This window comes from Liolophura sinensis, chromosome 7 (assembly GCF_032854445.1).
Source record: "Liolophura sinensis isolate JHLJ2023 chromosome 7, CUHK_Ljap_v2, whole genome shotgun sequence".
Classification (NCBI taxonomy): Eukaryota; Metazoa; Mollusca; class Polyplacophora; order Chitonida; family Chitonidae; genus Liolophura; species Liolophura sinensis.
This window is the reverse complement of record NC_088301.1, coordinates 55,248,084-55,272,049: the sequence shown is the minus strand read 5'-3', so window position 1 is coordinate 55,272,049 and position 23,966 is coordinate 55,248,084. Positions and strand designations below refer to the sequence as shown.

General features: G+C 39.9%; 2 protein-coding genes across 2 annotated transcripts in view; one reads left to right on the top strand and one right to left on the bottom strand.

Moving 5' to 3' along the window:
* Positions 1-819: 819 nt before the first annotated feature.
* On the bottom strand, positions 820-6,684 carry LOC135471287 (uncharacterized). Its single transcript, XM_064750456.1, has 5 exons — positions 6,540-6,684; positions 5,409-5,500; positions 3,771-3,857; positions 3,397-3,458; positions 820-2,908 (listed from the first exon to the last, which is right to left on the bottom strand). Exons 1-5 carry the CDS (start codon positions 6,553-6,555, stop codon positions 1,636-1,638), a joined length of 1,530 nt encoding a protein of 509 aa, XP_064606526.1. The 5' UTR covers positions 6,556-6,684; the 3' UTR covers positions 820-1,635.
* Positions 6,685-9,571: 2,887 nt separating this feature from the next.
* LOC135471039 (ubiquitin carboxyl-terminal hydrolase 19-like) overlaps positions 9,572-23,966 on the top strand; it is a 14,964-nt gene continuing 569 nt past the window's right edge. Inside the window, exons 1-10 of the mRNA XM_064750088.1 lie at positions 9,572-9,874; positions 12,176-12,307; positions 12,744-12,883; positions 13,130-13,298; positions 13,602-13,654; positions 14,509-14,609; positions 14,821-14,892; positions 15,259-15,374; positions 15,562-15,776; positions 23,581-23,743. Coding sequence (XP_064606158.1) covers positions 9,748-9,874; positions 12,176-12,307; positions 12,744-12,883; positions 13,130-13,298; positions 13,602-13,654; positions 14,509-14,609; positions 14,821-14,892; positions 15,259-15,374; positions 15,562-15,776; positions 23,581-23,743 — 1,288 coding nt within the window. The 5' untranslated portion in view covers positions 9,572-9,747. The remainder of the gene's footprint in view (positions 9,875-12,175; positions 12,308-12,743; positions 12,884-13,129; positions 13,299-13,601; positions 13,655-14,508; positions 14,610-14,820; positions 14,893-15,258; positions 15,375-15,561; positions 15,777-23,580; positions 23,744-23,966) is intronic.

Genomic DNA, 23,966 nt, shown 5'->3' with positions numbered 1-23,966 from the left:
TAGACGTACATGTATTTTAACTGTTTGGAGGTCATTTTTTTTACTTTAAAAAGAACTACATTATTGAAAAAGATAAAATGTACGATCAAGTGGCTAAAAGGGTTGATGTGCCCATCATCGTTTTAACACTCAAAACTGGTTTTCAGGTTCCATTTTGTGTGATTAAGTAATGGATTTTGGACTGATTTGGTCATAGAAAGTCATCAATTTTTGTTCTGAAATATCTGTGGAAACCTGAAAAAGTATCCTTATTTAGCACTTACGCATTCTCGTTGTGACATAAATTCTAGTGCTGAAATTGTCAGAGATCACTCTGGGTTTTGAACCACTGACCTCTGGGACTAAGACAGAATTGCCAACAACACTTGTAATGTTACACTCAGAATGCAAACAACCCAAATAATGATAACACTGTTCCTGAAACCACTTTCTAAATGGCAGTGAATGAATCTGATGAGATCAACTTAGTGGTTGCAATCTAAGATACTGTACTACAGTGGTGGATCAAACAATTCTTTCACTCTTTTCATTCTTTTCATTGTATTTGTAGACAATCCGTACAAAGGGAAGCAAATCTTGTGTGGAAATTCAAATGCTTCTAAGGTTATGATATGATTTTACTGCACTTGATCAGTGTTTATCAAATTTAGTATGTGTAATAATAATGCAATTCTGTACATCAGGAGAATAAAAAAATAATATCACACACACTGCACAGAACTTAACATCACGTTTCACAATGGTATTAACATTTAAAACAACCCAGTGCAGTGACAAAAACAGATGTAAATGTTTACACATTATTTATTTAAGTGCCATGTCTCACATTATCTCAACTGTACTTGATACCTTTCTCATTGAGGAGCATCAACAAACCCCACAAAGGCAAGACCTTTGACTGCTCTAAACAAGATAAAAGATATGTAAGATCATATACAATTTAAGAACTGTCATATTATCATCCTGATCTAAAATTTCTTCAACAATTATTTTTTAAGTACATCAAATAATATGATGATATTCCATGCAACCTTACGTTTTGTCTCTTCTTTTTTTTTTTCTTCATCTTCTTGATTTCAGATGTACTCAAATGTAACAAACACATTCAAAATGAAACAAGCAGACGGGACAAGTATTTCATATCAGCAATTCATCTTAAAATTTATTAGGTTGTAAACCATTATCGATGTTGTAGCCACCTTACCCAACATTTTTATATTATACAAGGATTTTATACATATTACTTCAATAATTTCATTATAAGTTAAAAAAAAAATAAAAAGAAACTAAATATCCTAATCAGTTAGAAATCTAATCAGTTCAGCATACCAGGCAATTAACCCCCCCCCCCCAAAAAGACGAAGTTGCGTTCATTTTACAATAAACAACTGAAACAACTGCTAACTCATTTCATCTGATGCATAATAATCACATATATCTTTAGTGTGAAAAGTACCTAACATTTTCACTGTTTAGCTTTTACAAAACCTACAGGATCTCCAACAACACGAGAAAAATTTCCATATAAAAAGCAGTGATGCACACATCATCACAAGCGTCAATCTTGCAATTACTGTGGAACAATGTACATGTATCTAACCAAGGTCTTCACAAGATTAAGCCCAGCTTAATTTCTCAGTAATATTGTTTGTATGGCCCTTCATTACCTGGTCGCCCCTGTGGTGGTACAAGGTTTGGGGGCGCACTGCTTACTGGGGTGTGAGGAGGAGGGGGTAGTCTGTTCGGGGGACCTGACCAGGGCAGGCGTGGGCTCTGCCCTCCCGTCTGGCCATAAGGGGGTGTGGCAGGTGTATCGTCATAGTGTTGGTGTGGGCTGGCGTAGCGAGGGGGTGGGCCGCCATGGTGCGGCTGGGAGACCGGTGGTCCCATTCGTGGCGGTGGCACCCCAGGCCTCTGGTGGTGAGTGATGGGCGCTGACGACATTGGAACACCCGGAGGTCCACTTGGGTGAGGCGGCTGCAAATGCTGCAGTGGGGGCGGCACTGTGTGGAGAGGAGGCGGATGGGAAACAGGAGGAGGTAACCCAGGTTTTGACATCTGGGGTGCCGAGTAGTGGGGAGGTGGTCCATGTGTAATAGGGGGAGGGGCAGCAAAGCTGACAGGAGGAGGCTGGTGAGTAGGCGTCATCGTTGTTGGTGGGTAGTGAACAGGAGGTGGGTGGTGGGTGGGCGGTTGTGACGGATTGAAAGATACAGGGGGTGGGACAGAAGTTAAGTGTGGGTAATTAGGGGGTGGCTGTGTCTGATAGTCCGCTCTGAACTCTGTCCTCTCGTCCTGAATGGGCACGCTGATTAAGTTCCCACGGTTACTGGCCATCACAGGAATACTTGCAGTTGCATAGCTGTCCCTAGAGGAGGGTGGCACAGTATGCTGCTGTAGCGGAGGCTGAGTGTGCAGAGGGGGTGGCATTCCAGGCAAGCGGTGGACTGGGAGCGCAGGGGGCGGAACATGAGTTTGTGGCATGCCTTGCGGGGGCAGCTGGTGTGGCTGGACAGGGGGTGGTGGATGGCTGGTGGGCAACACGGGAGGCGGCAGGCGTAGGGGGTCGGGTGGTGGCCGCTGGTACATCGCTGGATCCGGCATGGCTGGCGGATGCATTTGTCTGTGAATGTCCATGGGAACAGGGTGCGGTGTAAGGGGAGTGGCTGTCACATACTCCTGGAGAGGTGGGGCGGGCACTGAAGCATGGCTGTGGGCATGAGCATGGGACTTGTTGTGGTCCTGTAGCCCCCTCTTTAAGTGCCTGTGGTCAACATGAGCCTGCAAGTCTCTCTGAGAGAGATAGGTCCTTCTACAGCCAGACACCCCCAGCTTTGTGCCTCCATAGATACACACAAACACAGTACCCAGTGCAGACTGTTCCACACGCTGCACAGGCTCTTCACACCTGGAATAGACAGAAAACAAAACAAGGCCTAAGTTAAATTTGTTCACTTGTTCACTTTTCAACTTCTAATTCCACTAATTTGCTGGGGATATTACAAATGATGGTTGTGTGGTGGTAACACAAAGTTGGTCTTTGTTTTTTTTTTTTTTCAAGATGAACCTTGTAAGTTCAAAAGCCCAGATCAATACCCACAATTTACATGAAGTCGCACTGCCCAGTCAAAAATATATAGTGTCCATAGCCTTTGGATCAAAAGTTCAAAATCAAGTCAACCTAGATCCATTTTGTGAACATAGTCTCCATCAAATATAGGAGTGTTCCAATCTGCCAATCTGAGTTTTACCCTCTGATAAAATGGTGAGACTGTTTACTTTTCAAGACTATAGGTATGTACTAACTTCTCTCTCTCAGGACATGTATTTGTTCAAAACTGGATAGGATTCAATTAATCAGCCTTTCCCCTTAAAGTACCATGACTTTTAGTTTACCTCGCACAGGACTTCTCTGTTTTCTTTGCACAATCGAGACAGAACACATGCTTACAAGGGATCTGAAACAGACATAAAGCAGCCTCAAAAACCAGACAATTCTCAAAGACATTGACATTGTTATGCGTTACAATATGAATTGGTGAACAGTGGTCTATTGTACTACTGTACAATATTATGACTGAAAATCCATTACCCAATTTAAATGACAAACAGAATTTTTACATATATTCATTCTTATTATGGTCCCTTTCTTAAGGTAAGTGTTAGACAGTGGCTGGATAAAACTGAGAACAAAGAAAGCCAGCCTCACAAGGATTTAACAGTTACCAAACACATAATAAAACACCTATAAAATTCCAGAAAAATCTTACCATTCTCCCATATATCAGGATAGGCAGTGTACACTTCTCGCAGCAGTGAATGACAGGGTCCACAACCTTTTCACCTATTAGATTTACCTGTAAGAGTTAAAAGATACATGAAAGGCTTCGGTTTTATTTCTTAATGTTCAGATTACAATGCGTAATAACACATAACAGTACAGACAAATTTTTCAACTTTCACTTTTGGGGGTTAACATGGTTTCAAAGTACAGTTTTTTTAAGACCCCAGTGATCAGTGTAGGTGCACATAGGGGGCGATGAGCTGGCTTGAAGAATCCATGCTGTATCTGTGTACAGGTCACCTTGCCCACACTGTAGTGACACAGTTCACTGGGCACTTCGGGGCTGTTCACTGAGTTCTGAGCAAGATCAACAATGACGTAATTTCTGACATAATCCGACCATTGACGGAAAATATGCATAATATAGAAGGATAATTTACAGGTATAAAAATACTCCCCAAATGAAATTTATTTAACAAAAACTCAGGGCATAATTTCTTCATTTGGCACAGAAACATAATCTTTGTTTTATAGTTCCTTTTCATATATCTTTAAAGTACACATTGCATGCACCCTTGTTTAGCCAATGATTTTAAAAACTGTATCCCATAACTCCTTATGTCATGCTGCCCCCAACTCAGACTGTGCGGAAGTAACCTAGGGGAAATTTTAGACAATTCTCCGCAAGCTATTTCATGGGTCCAAAGAACAATTTTTTTTTGATAACTGACGACTCAACTTTGAGAACAAGTTAATGGCTTGCTATGTGCAACAAACAACATTTTAATGAGGGTCTAGATATACTAGTGGGTGTATAATCCCCCTTCTCTCAGACTATGTCTGGGGAGTTTACCACATGTGGCGAGGGCAAGCAGCCAGACCATCACTGGGGATTACTGCACAGCTGGGGGCTGATCACTCCCCCCCCCCACCCGTCACCTCCTCCAGCAACTCAAATTGGCTAAACTTTACAGCCAGAAATTTTCGGCTAAACTCTACGTGATTTACTGTAAAAGCTGACCTTCAGCTTTAATATAAATAAAAAGTGAACAATGAAGAATTTCAGTAAGTTTACAGAATAGATCCATTTAACTGTTTTCTTTTTTATAAAGGTCAAATATTTGAATTTTATTCTACAAGCAGCAATTGTGAACCACACAGTGTTTGTAATTTTTAATTTGTTTGACTTCATGATATTTCACATCAGATACACTGGTAAAACTATCAAATGCAATCAAGAAAACCAGAGGGCACCCTGACAGTGCAAATTCCCCAAATACAGACAAAGGGACAACACTCGTAAAGGGGAAGAACCATTTTGGATCTACATTAGGTCCAACTCTCCAAAAAACGGTAGGAATAGTAAAGCTGATTCACAGACAGACAAAGAAATAAAAGCTGGCCAACACCGATCCCCCCCCTAAAAAAAAACACATCAGCAGAGTAAATTACGGTCCCCATTATGATACTATGACAGTCTAGAAACTGTTTATTTCTGTCCAACACTGCAGATTTTAATAAACAAAAGTGTATACATGTGAATACATGCCAACAAATAAAAAAAAAATGAAGAAGGAAAAGCATATGGAGATGTATGTCACAGAGTTTCATGAGAACTACAAACCCTATGATCCCAGCGAAGCCTCTGGTCATGATGTATTGGTTCCAAGGGCTCCATGGTCTTGAACAGAGGTGCATCAGTAATATAATCTTCATCTGCAACAAAAATCTCCAGTTTCAATCCTAACACCTTCAACGTTTTAAAGTTGTATCTAAAAACATGATTTATGGTGTAGTAGTGATACCCTTCATTAGTTTATGAAAATTTTAAAGCCTAATTAGTTAACAACGCTAAAAAGTACTTCACATTAAACTTCATTGCAACTGATACCAAAACACTAACAGGACTTTCATTACACTCTACTCAGATATTTTCCAAATGATTTTGCTTGATTCTGATTGATTCAACTACCCTTATTATATAGGGCTACAGCTTTTTGTGATTCATTTCATATCAGAAAAACATCTGCTATCATCAAAATTATCATTTCATCGCCTTTACGTGCTTGTGAGAGTTCGTCTTTACAAACCAAACTTTAGCATGTACGCTTGCAGTTTAACGCTGTACTTAGCAATCTCTCCATCACATGAGGATGATGTGTCTTCTTGTTCAGGGCAAGTCCATGTCACCACAAGTGTAATGCCGAAGGCACCAGACATAACAACCCACCCAGTCATTATACTGACACCGGGCCAACCAGTCATTTTTCCTTTCTGTTACCTTTCAGTGCTGAGAACCAAGTGTGCTAAATTTGGTTGTGAGGAAACGCTGAGAAAAACTATGAAATATTGATTTACAAAGTTTTCAGAAAGTGGCATCTGATATCTGCTGCTATCGGGCCCTTGATCAGTGAGGGTTGCATGTTTGAATCCAGCCGTTTTGTGTGCCTCTTGAAGTCCAGAGCTTTGTGAGGTTCTTGTATCAGGCTCAATTCAACAATTTGAAACCAGCACCTGGTCAAAACGCTAAATTTTAAGTATTGGAAATCGACATTTTAAAGGTTGTCAAAATTAAGCTGTATACATTTAATCATATTTCAATCTGACTAAAGTCAGGTATGGCCCTGTGGGATTAGCACTTGGCTTGCTGATCTGTGATTTACTGCTGTTTCCTTCACTAATCAACCTGATCGCACTTGTAACTGAAAAATTCATATCCTTTCACATATTATGGACATCTATACAATTATCATACCAAAAGTGTGCTCCATTGTTCTGACTTTGGGTTTCACAACCTTTCTTGGTCTAGTTCTTCCTTTTGATGGCTTCAATTTAATTGCTATATGCTTTCTAACAGGGTGTGAACTTGAGCCAGTAGTTGTGTCTCCCTCTGATTCTAGTTCTAAATCTGAAAACAGAATAACAATCATGAGCCTAAAATCATATAATATATCACTTTAATACTACTTCAACTACATGTGCATTAGGTGACATTCTCCATATCTTCAAATTAACCGTGTGAGTGCACATTAAAATTGGTGCCACAGGCATATATTTATTTATTTATTATGACTGTTATTTAATGCCATTTCAAGGTTGGGGAAAACAAGAGTGCTCAGTGTAAACCACCAACCTTTGGCAAGATACTCACAAACATTTCTGCATGTAATGTACAGATTAAATATGGCAACAGTCTACTACCCAAGTATGAAAATGAATGAAGATTTAAGAACGAATGACATCCTATTGTTCATATCCATGCTGAAATAATATTACTTTAAACAAACTATGTGTGCCCTGTTTTAGTAGAATACTCCACCTGAAAAAGGCAGTACAATGCCCACAATAGAAAGCAGTGAATGTATGGACAGTTAACAAATGTAATAAACAAGGTCACGCTTCACTGAGCTGTCAGTCTAAGTTCCTGACACCAACTGTTCACATTTTCCTTGGTGTTAATCATAATGAAGTTAGTATATAAAGGCTTACTTCATATAAGGTGCGCCTTGATTAATTTATGATCTTGACGAAAGGGAATTCAGGAAAAAACACTCTGGAGATCGATAAGCGTGAGCACGACCACCCAGTCCCTTTACACATGTGGAGTGGCATGTCAAATAACCGTTGATATGCATGCACAGCTCTTCATGTACAATGCTATAACAGAACTTAGCACCCTGAAAATCCTTACTTGCAAATTATCAGCAGATGATGACTCAAACTGTGTTTGACGCGACAACTTACAATCATACGGCTCGAAATCTCCCCGTATCTATTAGCAGAGTATTATGCCCGTTGATGGCGTGATTTCTGCTGATGAAAAGGAAAAATAAATCTTACCTGTCGCTTGGGACACCCGCGCATGTTTGCATACAGGTAATCATAAAACATGCACTTTATTTTGATATATAGCCAGTCAGTGTTGTGCGAACTTCGAATATGTCAACAAAGTGGGCAAATCATGCCTAATCCCAATATGCCGGACTCACACACAGTGCTACCAAAAATGGGTCAAAGGTAGTCGTGGCAGTTTTCGGGAGCTTCCATTTTCTGTGTTTAATGAGGGGTTTTTGATTTCAAAATGTGGAAAATGTAACTGTTATGCAATTTGAGGACAGTTCCGCATGTAACAAAACAAAGTATGCGCCTAGAATGAAATACATTCAAATTTTAGGCAAGGTTCATGACAGATATTTCTGAGTGAAATCCATTTGTGACTGAAATACACGTGTACAAATATTTAGTGGGTAATAGCTCAGAATAGACAACAGATCATGACAATGCTGCGACGCGACTTTCACGTTACCTGAACAACCGTTTTTCGAGGCCTGCAGTGGACATAGTAGTATTTGTACTGGTATGACCATGGATCGCGACAGTGTTTGAAATTTACAGGTTTGTAATAATCATCACCTGAACTGATACTTTCTTCAGTTTAATTCATCATGGATATAATTATAGATGGCTAGTTGTGAAATCTGCACACCTCGCTCAGTGACTTGACCCACCTGGCGTGGATTAGGGACTGTAGCTGCCAGACAGGGTAATGAAACATGCGGGTGGTAAATCACCCACATCTGTCATCTTACCGCAAACTCAGCCTATGCAAAAGCAAACGACAGTAACCAAGGGGAGAAACTGTAAATCAATCACCATACACTACAGCGGCCAGCATTATGGTGGGATGAAACCAGGCTCAGGAAACCCACAACCATCTGCAGGTTGGTGACAGACCTTCCCACATAGGGCCTTAGAGGAAGCCAGTGTTGAGTCTGGATGACTGTCACAGTCTTATGCCAAATGTCATCTAGGTCACTGCTTGATTGGGCACCAAGCTAAGCTTACATTAAACACTAACTTTATCCATTTTGACTTCAGATTTTATAACCTGCCATCAATGTTTTTGGTTATCATGTGCTATTTTCACAAAAACACCTTTTTTTCTAACAATGTTCTCCCTCAAAATGGACATTGTTGCAAAATGAGTCAATATTTCCATGATGTCAGATAGACAGAATGTTTTTCAGTACTCATCTAATCTAGGCAGAATGAGGTTAGACAACTAAATTATGTAGACCTCTCAAGCTCTATGCTGGCCAACATGGAAATGACTTTCATCTTCAAATTCATTAAACAAAAATCTGAACAAATTTATAAACTTGCACAAATTTATGAACTTGCACCGCTTTAAGTCTAATAACTGTCAATATAAATTACTGATTACTAACAGAGGAAAACGTCACTCATGGGCGTCGTTTGATGTATGGATGTTAACATGTGAACAACTATTTCGTTATATAAAACTTTGACTAACCCTTATATTCTGGTCTAAGAATGGTTTGGATTACATTCTACAAGCATCACCTTATGCTTGTAAATATCCTGTCATACTGGCCGCTCCCATATATTTTACCAGGCTGGAATAGACTGAACATGATGCGTGCCTTACAGATAAGTGCATACGATGTTGTTGTTGTTAAAGTTCAGACCGGTGTCAATCTCGTACAGAAGAAGGAAGCAGTATCAAAAAGAAATAATGAGGCCACTTGACAAACTGATATATAAAGACGAATAACACACCAAGGTGTCATACAATCTTCCTTATTATGCAATTTGTGACGAAAGGTTTACATCCCTCACCATCGTGCAACTTACCTTCTCCCTCCATGGTGGATTACGCCAACCGATGGCAAAGAAGAAGCTGCGTGATTGGTCAAATTTTACTGGATTTCTAATGACAGCAGTGATTGGTCATTTTAGCAGCCACTTTAACTTGGTATCGAAATCTGTGCAAAATCACAAACATTTAGATAGGAATGGTTCTATTCCAGCGCATCTGAACTCATATGTTGTGCTGAGTACCTTTCTTGCTAGGTACGTCTCATTCGGCAAAAATAGATAGACCTTCGAGGAAACGACGGCACACGTCTAACGTGTGCTCGGATGATCGTGTCAACGCGGTTATGGCGTCGCACAACAACGGGGCGAAGAAGTTTAGTCCCATCCCAACAAAAAGCGATTCGTCCCAATTTTCAAAGAGAAAAAAGGATTTGGAGAATACTAAAGAAGGAAGCTGCAATGTATCTAGTCGTAAGTGTTCTGCAACTGACAGTAACCTTAATATGGAATGGACATTGTGTAATGTTATTGTTCGAGCGTGTACACTTGACAGCTCACGTGGTCGACCTATCCTTTGTTTTGAAATCTTTAAGCTGTCATGGATGAAGTTCATCAGTAATCATGGTCCAGCGATTTATACATTTATTAAGCTTCCTTTGAGAAAATGCATGTATAGTTTTGTTGAAAGCAAAAGACTATACAGGAGTATATAGCAAAATGATTATGGGTACACTCAATTTACAGTGACTGAATAACGTGGATGCCATGTACAGCAGTATCCTACTGGGCCAGTAGCTTTCAGCAGATACATCATCATTCTATATGACACTTTACCCAGCCACATGTTTTTGCTAATGGTGATCTTCAAGTGACGTTCTATCATGCATCTAGACCATACACGTAGGTTGAATGCAATAACGGTCACATTGTGGTTGATCTGGCTGCAATTGTGGATTTCATTATTAAATATATGTGTGATTTCATGTGTATCTTTGTAGATTGATGATTGTTAGGTGTACATGTATATTGAGTGTGATCTGATCATTTCCACCCTTCTATGCACATATCAGCACATGTGTTTAACCATTCTAAACAAGTATTATCTTATCCTATTCCGAGAGTTGAAATACTGCTGTAAACTGGACTATAAATACATGTACCTATAAAGTGCATGATATTGATGTAATAATAGTCCTATAGCAGCTGTTTGCCCTCATGCATCCATTGAGGCACATGGCTAGCCTGTTAGTGAGTGAATGATGGCTTAAAGATAAACTGTACCAGTTCAAGGATATAATGCAAAGATAATCCAAGGTTTTGCAAGAGAATTCCTGTAGAAATAATCTATGACATCCATGTACATTGCAGAACTGAGCAAACATTATGAACCTACATTTGGTGGGTGAGTGGAACATCCTAGCTAAGAGCAACAATTGACCACCTTGCTCACATGCTGCTTTCATCATGTAGGGCCTGATGTGCTGTTGAGATATACATGTATGTAGAGTCCTAAATGTAGATGTTACGTGTCTATACAGAATTCACCAAGGCTTGTCTTATCTGGTATAAACTATACATGTCAGGCCTTCTGCAACTTAGCTGCATTTTTCAGTGCACTACACTATTATTTCTTTGTCGTTTTAGGGTACATTGTTGCACTAACGATAGATGTTATTCTCAATATGCACTGCATGATAAGGAAACATTATTTGTCCTGTAAGAGACACCATGAGGAAAGTGTTTAGATGCAAATTAAGATGAAATTCATCTCAGTTGTTACTGTTTCTCAGATGGTATACCATATCATGAGTCTGCTATCGTTTAGCTTTAGTCAGTGTCTTGTTAGCCTTGTCACACTTTTGTAATTAAATATATTTGTCCATCATAAATTATAGTATTAACTGACAATCAAGAAAGAAGGTAATTTTCAAATCACAGCTATGTTGTGGTACCCATATGACAATAACTCAGATGTTCCTGCAGCTAATGGGTGTATTTACATGTATGCTCTCATTGATGCTCATGCATCCATTTGCACAGCATGAAGTTCTGAGAAGACCACTTGTTTCCCACCAATATGGTGTGCACTGTACATACCTGTATGTGACTTGTTTTAAAGTTTGTCAGTAATTTGCCAAAGGTTGGTGCTAAAGCAGCCCATTTTCCTCCATCCATAAAACTTGACTGCCAGTAATTCATATATATATACATGTAAGTGACAAATTCTTGATAACGGTGTTGAAGAACAGTCAAGTAAATGATAAAAAAATAAATAACCCAGCCAAGTGATTTGTACAGAAGTGTGACAAGGCTAACAAGACCATTTATGTTAATCCAGTCATTTCATATGTCAGATTCGTGCCCATCTTTAAAAAATCTTTGGTGTTGTTGACCCAACGCTATCTGAAAAAATAGGGTAGGTAGGTTAGGATTTTTTTTTTATATTCTGGATAATAAAGAAAGTGAAGGATTTAAAAAAGAAAATTAACTTATCGAGAAAAGTAGATCAGGATTAGAGCCTGTTATTGGAGGGTTGGTCAGTCAAGTTTACCCAACATATTTTTAATGATGACCCAAATATCTTTTGCCTCATTTGCTTTCTACCTTTGTGAATTACATGTACATGTATGATCAAACTTGTTCAAAGTTCCCAACAGCCTTTTAGTGGATTACACTCATTAAAGTGGTCACATGAAAAAGACCAGCTGTAATGTTAACTTTCAAAATTATCAAGGAAAATTGATTAATGTAAATCCAAATGTTACACTTCAGGTGTGCCCTATGAATGGAGTCAGACTGAGGAGACCCTACAAATCGTGCTCTCTTTGGACAAACTGTGCGCCGAGGAGCTGAAAGAGGCGGATGTTGTGGTGACAGACGTAAATGTCCATGTCAAACTGCCAGGTAATGTGGCAACCAAATTCTGACACGCTGTGCCCTGGATGTGTTTGGTGCAAGCCTTTTAAGACAGAAATATAAAGCTTTTGTGTTGCATGTTTTTGTTCTCTTGTCTTAAACTTTTGTACAACTTAACATTTCCAACTTTTTACTCTGAAGTATCTCCTATCTTGTTGAAGTTTAGGCTGCTTGATATTGAATCAGGACATTTTGATATCCTTATGCTGATGGTGAATGCTTATGTGCTCTAATTCAAACAGTACTATGTACTGAATGTGGTATATAGCTTTTATACAGCACTGTGTTTTTTTATGTTTTGGTTTTTGGGTTTTTTTTGCACCTTTGAAGGTCAGGTGACAAGAAACCAATGCCTCTATGTCATGTCTGAAACTGAAAGTAAAGAACATATGGAAGCATAAATTTTTAATAAAATTGATTACAGATGGCCGGGAGTGGGCTTGTGCATTCAGTGAAGAGGTGGAAGGAAAACAAAGTCGCGTGGTTGTACAGAATAACAAGCTGTGTATCTGGCTGATCAAAAAGAAGGCTAAGAATTGGTCGAAGCATCATGTTGTGGATATTGTAAGCTATACATTTATATAGATATTTTTTGTCATAGTGGAATTTTTCACAACAAAATCAAGAGTTGAAGCCAACAAAGCTTTTAACCTCACTTATCTTGAAAATAGTTTTCTCAGTTCACTCTGTTGAGCAATTTGAATGGCTTAAGATGTTGTTGCTGATTCCATCTCGTCAGTAAGATATTGCCATTATTTTATTTTTTTTCAAATATGAAGATTAAGTTTGACATTTGGTTTGGATTTGTAGTCTCCAAAGCAAAAAAAGAGAAGTGCTGCAGATAGCTCTGGGGACCCTGTAGGAACAAAGGTAGATCCCTTGTTGCCTGACAGCGTGGTGGAGCTGGAGAAGGCTGGAGGTGAGAAACCAGAAAATGATGCCACAGACCCAAACCTTGAAATGAAGGAAAAAGAAGAAGGTATGAGGCCCCTGCCATTAATGCAAAAAGACCAAAAATGTAAACAAAACAGGAAGCACCATTAAGTGAAAGAAAAGCTACACATAAATTTTGTAAAATGGAATATAAATTTATGCATTACATCTGGATGGGCTTGATTTATATGATATATTGTTTATTCTTTCATAAACTGTGATAAAATTTTAAAGTGTAAGTATTTATTATAAGCCAGCATATAATTTATGAAAAATGTATGTTGTATAGGTTATGCCAAAACTGAAATTTCAAACTGAAAAAGAAATTTCACATGTTTTATGTCACCAGAACCTGTGTATTATCTCCAGCACACAAAAAATGATTGGATAGAAAGCTCAAAGGTATGTTGATTGTTTTAGTTTATTGATAATTGTGGATAATAAATAATTACAAAAACAGTTCTGATAGTTTACAGATCTGTTTGGATTTAAGGAGAATATAAACATGTAACAACAACTCACTGAACCAGTTTGTGTCCTCTGTGTTAATGCTGCTTTAGTATGCACTTCAATTGATAGGGTTTTCCTAAAACAATAAAGATGTGCAGTGTTTTTGAATATTGCCTGAAAGAGTGTGTTTTGGATATTTATACAAATATTTGAGCATGAGTCTTACTATACAAAGATTTTGCTTCTGTTTTCATTAACATTCAAGTCTACATGGTAACCCAGTGAAAAAAATTATAACATCATGCAATGTGTTCTATATACTGATGTGGCTACACAGTGCAGATGGTACTTTGTGTGTGGTGGACTGAAAATCAAAGTGTAGATTGTCATCAGATTCTGTGTGTTGTACATTAGATATGACCTTCATGTAGTCACAATTTGTTCGTCAGGTACATAATGTAGCAACTTCCAATTTTTCAGCTATTGGTTATAGAATATGGCTATTTATTAATAACGGATGACCATGAAGTCCTGCAAGGTTATCAGTATAATCCCACACATTTGCACATAACTCCTGATCTACGTGTGTAGAGTTTCCACTTGGCACTTGCCCTTAAAAGTTACAACGATTGGCAGCAAAGTGATAATATCGGTAAAAGTGATGTTCATCGGCATACGGACATTGTTGTGGATGTTCTAATCTCTCTCTAGAAGAAAAATGTGTTAATATTTATAACAATATATTGTTATACAAATGCACACATGGTGTATAAAGATGTTATCTGTTATACTTTGTTCTCTTTCAGAATGATGTTTTTACTGTTCACGTGTATGTACGACATGCTCCTAAAGACACTGTGAAGATATTCTATAGTGAGAAAACAGTCACAGTGAAATTCCAAACAAAGTAAGAAGTCATTTCAGTCTGATATAAAACAAGAAACTGTTTTGATCTTTTGTACTCAAAATTTATTTAACTTTTGCATTTTAATAATAAGCTTTGCATATCATGTTATAATTGCATGTATGCAATTTACTGTTTTATGAAAACATTCATGGCATAAATATGAAATTTGAAGATTTATGTGACAATGAATTTTCATTTGGTTTTATTACAGAGATAGTAAATTCCTAGCTCTGCATGCAAATTCAACAGAGGAGACAGTATTCTGCTGGAAAATCAATTTAAAGTGAGTTTGTTTTTCATAACTTCTAATGGGGCTTGACTAGCAGAAAATCCTGTAATGGCTATTGAATTATGTATAGGAAAAGGTTGGGCAAAGTGTCTCTCCATATAATGTTTTATTAACATGTCCATGAAGTTTGTATTGTCACAAGGCCTTAATGACTTGCTCGGTTATTAATAATCGTATATTTCAGATGGTGCGGAAGATTTGGGCGCCTAATGATATATATGTACAGTTTTACTCAATTGCTTTGGAGTAACTGTTACAGAATTCAATGTTTGATTGATATAACATACATGTAGTGTATGGATATTAAAGTAAAATAACTGTGGAGCTTCCTGTAAGTGATGTTTCACTTTGTTTGTTTAGACATGAGATTATTCCCAATCAATGTCGCCACAAGGTAACATCTGCCTTCATTGAGATTAGTCTGTACAAGAAAAATGCATTTCGCTGGGGAGCATTGGAAGCACCTGTGAACAAAGGTGAGTGATCTGTATTTTCTGTAATGTTTTGTGCTTATAATCATGAGGAAAGACCTCATTCAATGACAAGCAGTTAGGGAGGGATTTGTATCTGTTTACTGATACTTTGTTTACTAGACTGTATTTGTTAATGTGTTTTTGACATAAAATACTCCAGGTAAATCTATGGCTTATTTCATCACTTAAGCACCACCGATATCCAAGTCTGACTCCTGGTTACCTGTAACAAAATCAACCACTCAAACTGAAGACAAAGCCCATTCTAGCCAGTCAGATGTTGCCTTTGATGAACTCGGGGATGTGAAGATTCTTGAAGATGAAGAATTTGAACCTGCTGAAGAAAACGGAACCTCACCTGTAGTGAACAGCTCTCATTCAGGTGACAAGGAAAACACAACACAGGTAAGACGTACCTGAACACATTCAAGGTAAACTATCATGACTTCCACCATTTTACGTTTCATTCAAACTATTGAAGTGTGTTCAGATTATAAAACACAAGGAAAGCTATGCACTATTCTTCTTCGTATGGCCTTCACCTTTTCAGGGTAACCATGCATATTCTATCATGTGGTCACGAGACATGCGTGTGTGAAGAGAGAATTCACATAAGGTACCATATATATAATAATAGTAATATCTTTATTTTCAGAGGGTAACAAGCTCAGTCAATATCACAGTATTGATCTTCCCTCAGGCCCTCCATTCACTCACACAACCACTCGGCAGTCACACGGGTTATTAAAAAAATACATAAATAAAATTACACGAAGCATTAAACAGGTCAAAGTTGTACATATATATATATATATATATGTATATATACATAGAAATACAAGGCTTTGCTATGTGTTTGGCACTTTCTGCCACTTTTGGTGCAAATTTTTAAACAATTTAACTGAGGAGGCAGATTGCACAGAGGCAGGCAGACTGTTCCACTGAACAGCCCCAGAGTATGACAGGCTTTTCTTAAGTTGTTCTGTGTGGGAAAAGGAATTTTTCTTGATTGCTTGTACATGATCTTAGTTCAGGATGGGGCTCTTCTTTGATTGGGAACAACTTTTTCATATAGTCAGGATAGTGGTCATTTAAGGATTTGTAAACAGTGAGATTTTTTTGGTACAGGATATTTTCATGTATAGACTTTAAGTTTAAAATTTCAAAAGTTTCAGCTGATGATTTATTGTTACGTTTATCTAGGATAAATTTTGCAGCAGTTTTTTGAACTTTGTATACTGGATCAAGTAGGCCTTTGGAACAGCTGCCCCAAATAGGGACAGTGTACATTAAATGAGGAAGGATATAACTGTTATAAAATAATAGTCTTGTTTTAAAGGGAAGAAAAGGCTTCTGCCTCCTCAGTATTGACAATAACTTAGACACAGTACTACACACTGAGTCAGTGTGACTCTGCCATGAAAGAGTACGGTCTATATGCAGGCCAAGAAGCTTCAATTTTGTACATTTTCAATTGTCCGACCATTGACCGTGACATTGAGGGAATTCTGATGACAATTTTTTGAATTTCTGGGTAGTTCCAATAAGGATGGACTTTGTTGTGGACACATTAAGAAGCATTTTTTTTCAAAGCACCACTGATTAATAAGTTCCATATTAGAACTTAAACCTGATTGAATTTCGGATAAAGATGTGGAAGCGTTGTACAGTGTGGCTTCATCAGCATAAAACAGCCAGAAACATTTATACAACAGTCATTTAAATATATTATGAATAGTAAAAGGCCAAGAATAGAACACTGGGGTACCATGGCCTATATAAGCCCCTGCGCACCTCAGCACCCTTTTCTTTTTTTATCATGCGGCAAGCATGTATGGTACCTTTATTGATCATAACTGTTCGTGATTAAAACTTTGTGAAAATCTTATGCCTCGGTGCAGAATGAGCCATGATCGAAGAGGTTTGTGTCACACAAGTGACTTGTCTTCCGAAGATTCATACCGTCTAATCGAGGGTTTCGATAAGGACTGGTTGCCAAATACATCTCTCCTCGACGATGTGGTGAAACCTGGCCACTCTGAGATTGATCTAAGTGAGACCGGCACAAGAAACAACGCAACCAGCAGTGAAAAATTAAAACATAATGTAGCTACCATGAGAGGCTTTCGGAAAACAGGTTCCGAGAGTACAAAACACATCAGGTCACATGGTCTGTCAAACAAGATGGCTGAAGCCAATTTGTAAAGATTCGTTGAAAGATTCCCTTGCCATTGATGCATTAATAATGCAACCGAAAGAGAGTTAATCGAAGCTGAAGCTCAGTTATTCGGTAAGCCTATTCCACCTTCTGCGCCCTCAAGCCTCAACTTACACACGGAGGTTGGTCTGTTCGAAGAAATGGGATGGCCGCCTTCTCCGTCCTGTGTTGTAGCTGATTTAGAGTTAGACATTTCTCAGCCCACTTGGTATGACACTGACTTTTAGGCCCCAGACAATTTCGTATCCATTGAAGCAAGGGGCGAGGCCCTATTGGAGAAGGTGGTTTAGATGGGTGGGCATGCTAGTTCTCAAAAGGCTAACGTTGATAAAATTGTTATCCGGTGCCTTCCAACTGCAGCCAGTTATTGCCACCACGTGTCAGTATTAAAATCTGGAAGAGTCTTAATGCCAATGTCAAGTCCAGGGACCTCTCTCTTCAGAAAACTCAGGCTATCCTTGGTCATGACATCACTGCAGTATCCCTACTGGTACATCCCTAAAACTGATGTAGGCATTGTCCAGTGTCAAGAATTGGCTTCTGCTTCGCTCTCAATACTGAGTTACAGGCTCTTCAATATGTCAACGTCACCTCTTCAAGCCTTTTTTGTCAAGAAAATATGTGTCGTTATGTACGCCGGACGGCCCAACAACTTTAAACTTATTTGAGGACAATATACAGGAGAGAGTGTTGGAGATTGACAAGATAGCCCGGCTGAGCCAGAAGACTGAACCTACCACCAGGAAGTACCCCCAGGCATTGTGGGGTCCTCGAGGAAGAGGCCAATGCCCAATCGTTGAAGGAGGGGACCACCTTATCAGCTATACCCACCAAACAGGGGTCGAGGTCAGGGTCTGAATTCAGACCTGCACCCCAACCAGGCTCCCAACTCCAAAAAGTAGAGGTATGTATATTTTCTGCTGGTGACATTAGCAGCCACCTCATTGAGTGGCACACTGCTACCAGTGACCCTTGGGTTTTACAGAATGTTACTGGCTATTGATCTAAAGGATGTCTATCATAGTATACCATTTGATATAGGCTGTCACAAATATTTACGTTATATTTGGAACAACAAGCTATTTCACTATACTTGTTTGGCTTTCTGCCTTAACTCTGCACCCTGGGTGTGAACTAAAGCACTTGAACCAGTTTATTATCATTTCCGTTCAAACGGTATTTGATATGGCTATTTTATTGATGACTCCTTGATACTGAATAAATGTCGGGATGAAGATGCAAGTCAGACTGACTACATAATGGCTTACTTTCATCAATTGGGTTTATACTCAGATATACTCAAGTATTCGCAGACGATCATAGACACTCTTACACCCACCATACGCCAGGTTGCTAGCCTCATAGCCATGTGTGTTTCAAGTTAGTTGTGCTGTACGCCTCGGGATGCTTTACCATAGGGCCTTTGAACAGGATAAGGTTCTGGCATGAGAAGGGAATCAGAATTATGACATTAAAATGACCCTGTCTCGGGCAGCTCGAAAAGACATTGTTTGGTGGATTGTGAATGGTTCTCCTGTTAGGTTTCCAGTGGAAGTAACCGTCGACACCAATGCCAGTCAGTTGTGTCGGGGTGCCAAAGGGCCCAGTGGCACAAGTGGTCGATGGTCACAAGATGAAGCCTATCTATTCAGGCAAACATGTACAAGTTGTATCTGATAGTACAACTGCAGTTGTTTTCCACCTTCTTGGCACCCAGACCCTGGGGCTTGTATGACAGATAGTTTAGCATACTCATGGTCTAACATATGACCTTGTTGTTTTCCAACTTCTTGGCACCCAGACCCTGGGGCTTGTATGACAGATAGTTTAGCATACTCATGGTCTAACATATGACCTTGTTGTTTTCCACCTTCTTGGCACCCAGACCCTGGGGCTTGTATGACAGATAGTTTAGCATACTCATGGTCTAACATATGACCTTGTTGTTTTCCACCTTCTTGGCACCCAGACCTTGGGGCTTGTATGACAGATATTTTATCATACTCGTGGTCTAGAACATAATTGTGTTGTTTTCCACCTTCTTGGCACCCAGACCCTGGGGCTTGTATGACAGATAGTTTAGCATACTCTGGTCTAACATATGACCTTGTTGTTTTCCACCTTCTTGGCACCCAGACCCTGGGGCTTGTATGACAGATAGTTTATCATACTTATGGTCTAACATCTAACCGTGTTGTTTTCCACCTTCTTGGCACCCAGACCCTGGGGCTTGTATGACAGATAGTTTAGCATACTTATGGTCTAACATATAACCATGTTGTTTTCCACCTTCTTGGCACCCAGACCCTGGGGCTTGTATGACAGATAGTTTAGCATACTCATGGTCTAACATATGACCTTGTTGTTTTCCACCTTCTTGGCACCCAGACCCTGGGGCTTGTATGATATAGTTTAGCATACTCATGGTCTAACATATAACCGTGTTGTTTTCCACCTTCTTGGCACCCAGACCCTGGGGCTTGTATGACAGATAGTTTAGCATACTCATGGTCTAACATATAACCATGTTGTTTTCCACCTTCTTGGCACCCAGACCCTGGGGCTTGTATGACATAGTTTAGCATACTCATGGTCTAACATATAACCGTGTTGTTTTCCACCTTCTTGGCACCCAGACCCTGGGGCTTGTATGACAGATAGTTTAGCATACTCATGGTCTAACATATGACCTTGTTGTTTTCCACCTTCTTGGCACCCAGACCCTAGGGCTTGTATGACAGATAGTTTATCATACTTATGGTCTAACATCTAACCATGTTGTTTTCCACCTTCTTGGCACCCAGACCCTGGGGCTTGTATGACATAGTTTAGCATACTCATGGTCTAACATATAACCGTGTTGTTTTCCACCTTCTTGGCACCCAGACCCTGGGGCTTGTATGACAGATAGTTTAGCATACTCATGGTCTAACATATGACCTTGTTGTTTTCCACCTTCTTGGCACCCAGACCTTGGGGCTTGTATGACAGATATTTTATCATACTCGTGGTCTAGAACATAATTGTGTTGTTTTCCACCTTCTTGGCACCCAGACCCTGGGGCTTGTATGACAGATAGTTTAGCATTCTCATGGTCTAACATATAACCGTGTTGTTTTCCACCTTCTTGGCACCCAGACCCTGGGGCTTGTATGACAGATAGTTTAGCATACTCTGGTCTAACATATGACCTTGTTGTTTTCCACCTTCTTGGCACCCAGACCCTGGGGCTTGTATGACAGATAGTTTATCATACTTATGGTCTAACATCTAACCGTGTTGTTTTCCACCTTCTTGGCACCCAGACCCTGGGGCTTGTATGACAGATAGTTTAGCATACTTATGGTCTAACATATAACCATGTTGTTTTCCACCTTTTTGGCACCCAGACCCTGGGGCTTGTATGACAGATAGTTTAGCATACTCATGGTCTAACATATGACCTTGTTGTTTTCCACCTTCTTGGCACCCAGACCCTGGGGCTTGTATGATATAGTTTAGCATACTCATGGTCTAACATATAACCGTGTTGTTTTCCACCTTCTTGGCACCCAGACCCTGGGGCTTGTATGACAGATAGTTTAGCATACTCATGGTCTAACATATAACCATGTTGTTTTCCACCTTCTTGGCACCCAGACCCTGGGGCTTGTATGACATAGTTTAGCATACTCATGGTCTAACATATAACCGTGTTGTTTTCCACCTTCTTGGCACCCAGACCCTGGGGCTTGTATGACAGATAGTTTAGCATACTCATGGTCTAACATATAACCGTGTTGTTTTCCACCTTCTTGGCACCCAGACCCTGGGGCTTGTATGTCAGATAGTTTAGCACATTTATGGTCTAACATATAACCATGTTGTTTTCCACCTTCTTGGCACCCAGACCCTGGGGCTTGTATGTCAGATAGTTTAGCACACTTATGGTCTAACAAGTAACCATGTTGCTTTCCACCTTTCAGGTTGCTCACATGTGTGCTGTCATAAATAACAGACGACCTGGTTACCAGAGATAGTACCACACTGGACCACACAACAATGGTTCCCTCAACTACTCAGTATGTTGAGTGACACCCCACTGTGCCTTTCATGGAGTCAAGACCTGTTAACCCTACCAGGGAAGGACGCAGTTCATCCCACGCCTATGAAATTGACATTAGTCACCTGTGCAGTATTTGGTATACCCTCTGTGAGTCAGGACTTTCTCTTCAGGGTAGGAAATTTGTTGTGAAGTCGTGGAGGCCATCAACAAATAGACAGGTCCAGTATGCCTGGAAACGGTGGTACTTTTGGTGTAACTAGCAGAACATCAATCCCACTGTGCCGTCTGCCGTAAATGTGCTGAATTACCTCACAGGTGTCGCATCGCAGTCTTCTTACAGTGTCGTAAACGCACAGCTCTATGTTGTTAAGGACTTTGAAATGTTTTGATTGTGCTATTCCAAGGCCCCGATACTCTTGGGGGACCTGCCCCAATAGCACAGTTGGTAGAGCGTCTGCTTTGGGACCGGTAGATCCAGGGTTAATCCTGAGGCGAGTCACACCTAAGACCTTAAAAGAGGAAGTTGTAACTTCCTCGCTTGTTGTTCAGCATGGAGGGGATAGTGCATTGACTGGTTGACCTGTATCAGTATAGTGGCTTGACGGGAGGGCTTACTTGCCTTCGGTAAGGCATCCCAGTGAAGCAGCACTAGATAACAGAGCGGTCCTTCAACAAGGAGGCACATTCACTGTAAAGATTCCTTCATCGTCATATGACTGAAAAATTGTTAAGTATGATGTTAAACCTCAAGCACGCACTCACTCACTCACTCACTCTTGTATATGGGATGTGTCCATAGTGTTCAGATATTGGAAGACTGTCCGGTGCAGATGTTTCTGTTAAAAACCTTACATTGAAGTTTGTTGCTTTGTTGTCTCTGGGTTTGGCCAGTGGGGGTCAAACATTACATGTATTAACTGAGTCTGGGATGAGGTTATCTCCCTGTAAGAAGAAGGTTACTTTTCTTGTGTACAAGTGTTTTGAAAACAACACATCAGAGCCTCCACAAAAGACAGCGGTAATCTCAACATATCGCGATAAGGATTTGTGTGTCGTAAATGCTTTATTCCCGTACATTAAGTGCACCAGAGTTAGGTGCAGATGAGTTCTTGTTGTCTAATGAGACTTTTAAACTAGTTTCTACTCAGGCAATTTCTTGCTGGTTGTGTGATGTCGTGTCTGATTCAGGTGTGGACAGCACTGTATGTAGAGCTTGTTCTTTGCAACCCATGCAACATCTGCAACCCATCGTAAGGCTTGTCTCTTCATGATATTGCAACAGCAAGACGTTGCTAAGACATCTTTGAAGTCTGCCACAGGCCATTATGTGAAAGAGGCGTAGACTTCGCCAGTCTGTATTGGGCTGTATTTCTAAATGACAGTATGTATGTTTTGGTAGGCCTGCAAGCTGGTATTGTAACGATCTGATACATTTACTCTTAAAAATATACCTATGTGCATCCCTTGTCTGTTGTCAGTCTCTGAATATACATGGTTACCCAGAAAAGGCGAAGGCTAAACGGAGAAGAATTCCCCCTCTTCACCCGAGCATCTCCGGGAGATGTGCAGGATGAGAGGGATTCGTCGAGTATATAGGTCGCTGCCTTGAGGGGTAACCTCGGTGGTCATCTGTGGCATTGCCCTCCATTTCTTTACTGCCAAAAGACTGTGCTCTGCTCTATCAAAAGACAAGGGTGCTGAGGTGCGCAGGGGCTTATGGTACCAAATGGGAATTTTCTCTTCATACACGCATGTCTCCTGAACGCATGATAGAACATGCACGGTTAGCCCTCAAGGTTTTGGCCCATATACTTGAAGATTCACTCTCATCCTGCACATCTTCCTGAGATGCTGGGATGACAGGGTAAATTTTTCACAATGTTGATTTTTGGTTTATTTACAAATGACAGAGCATATAAAGTTGTTTTGTGGGTTGTTGTTTGCAGAAGCCAATGTGCAAAGTGTCACCACTGAACAAACCTCCCCGTCAGTCTGAGCTGATTGTCTCTCCTGGGATGACAGGACTCGAGAACTTGGGGAATACCTGTTTCATGAACAGTGTTCTCCAAGCTCTTGCAAACACACGGGAATTTAGGGACTACTTCTTAGGTAATGAATTATTACCCGTTATCATTGTCAATATTATTATTCCCCTTAGCAGAGAATCCAGTTTGTGTCTTACCTGATAATGTCTCTTAGATACAATCTTATTACGGGTAATATTTTAAATTGAAAGTATGTGGCAAAGGCTTATGAGAGTTATGAAATAGGTGGGGAAAATGGGGAGAAGTTTTATAAGGTGTTTGAAATAATTGAGAATGTCAAGTGTTTC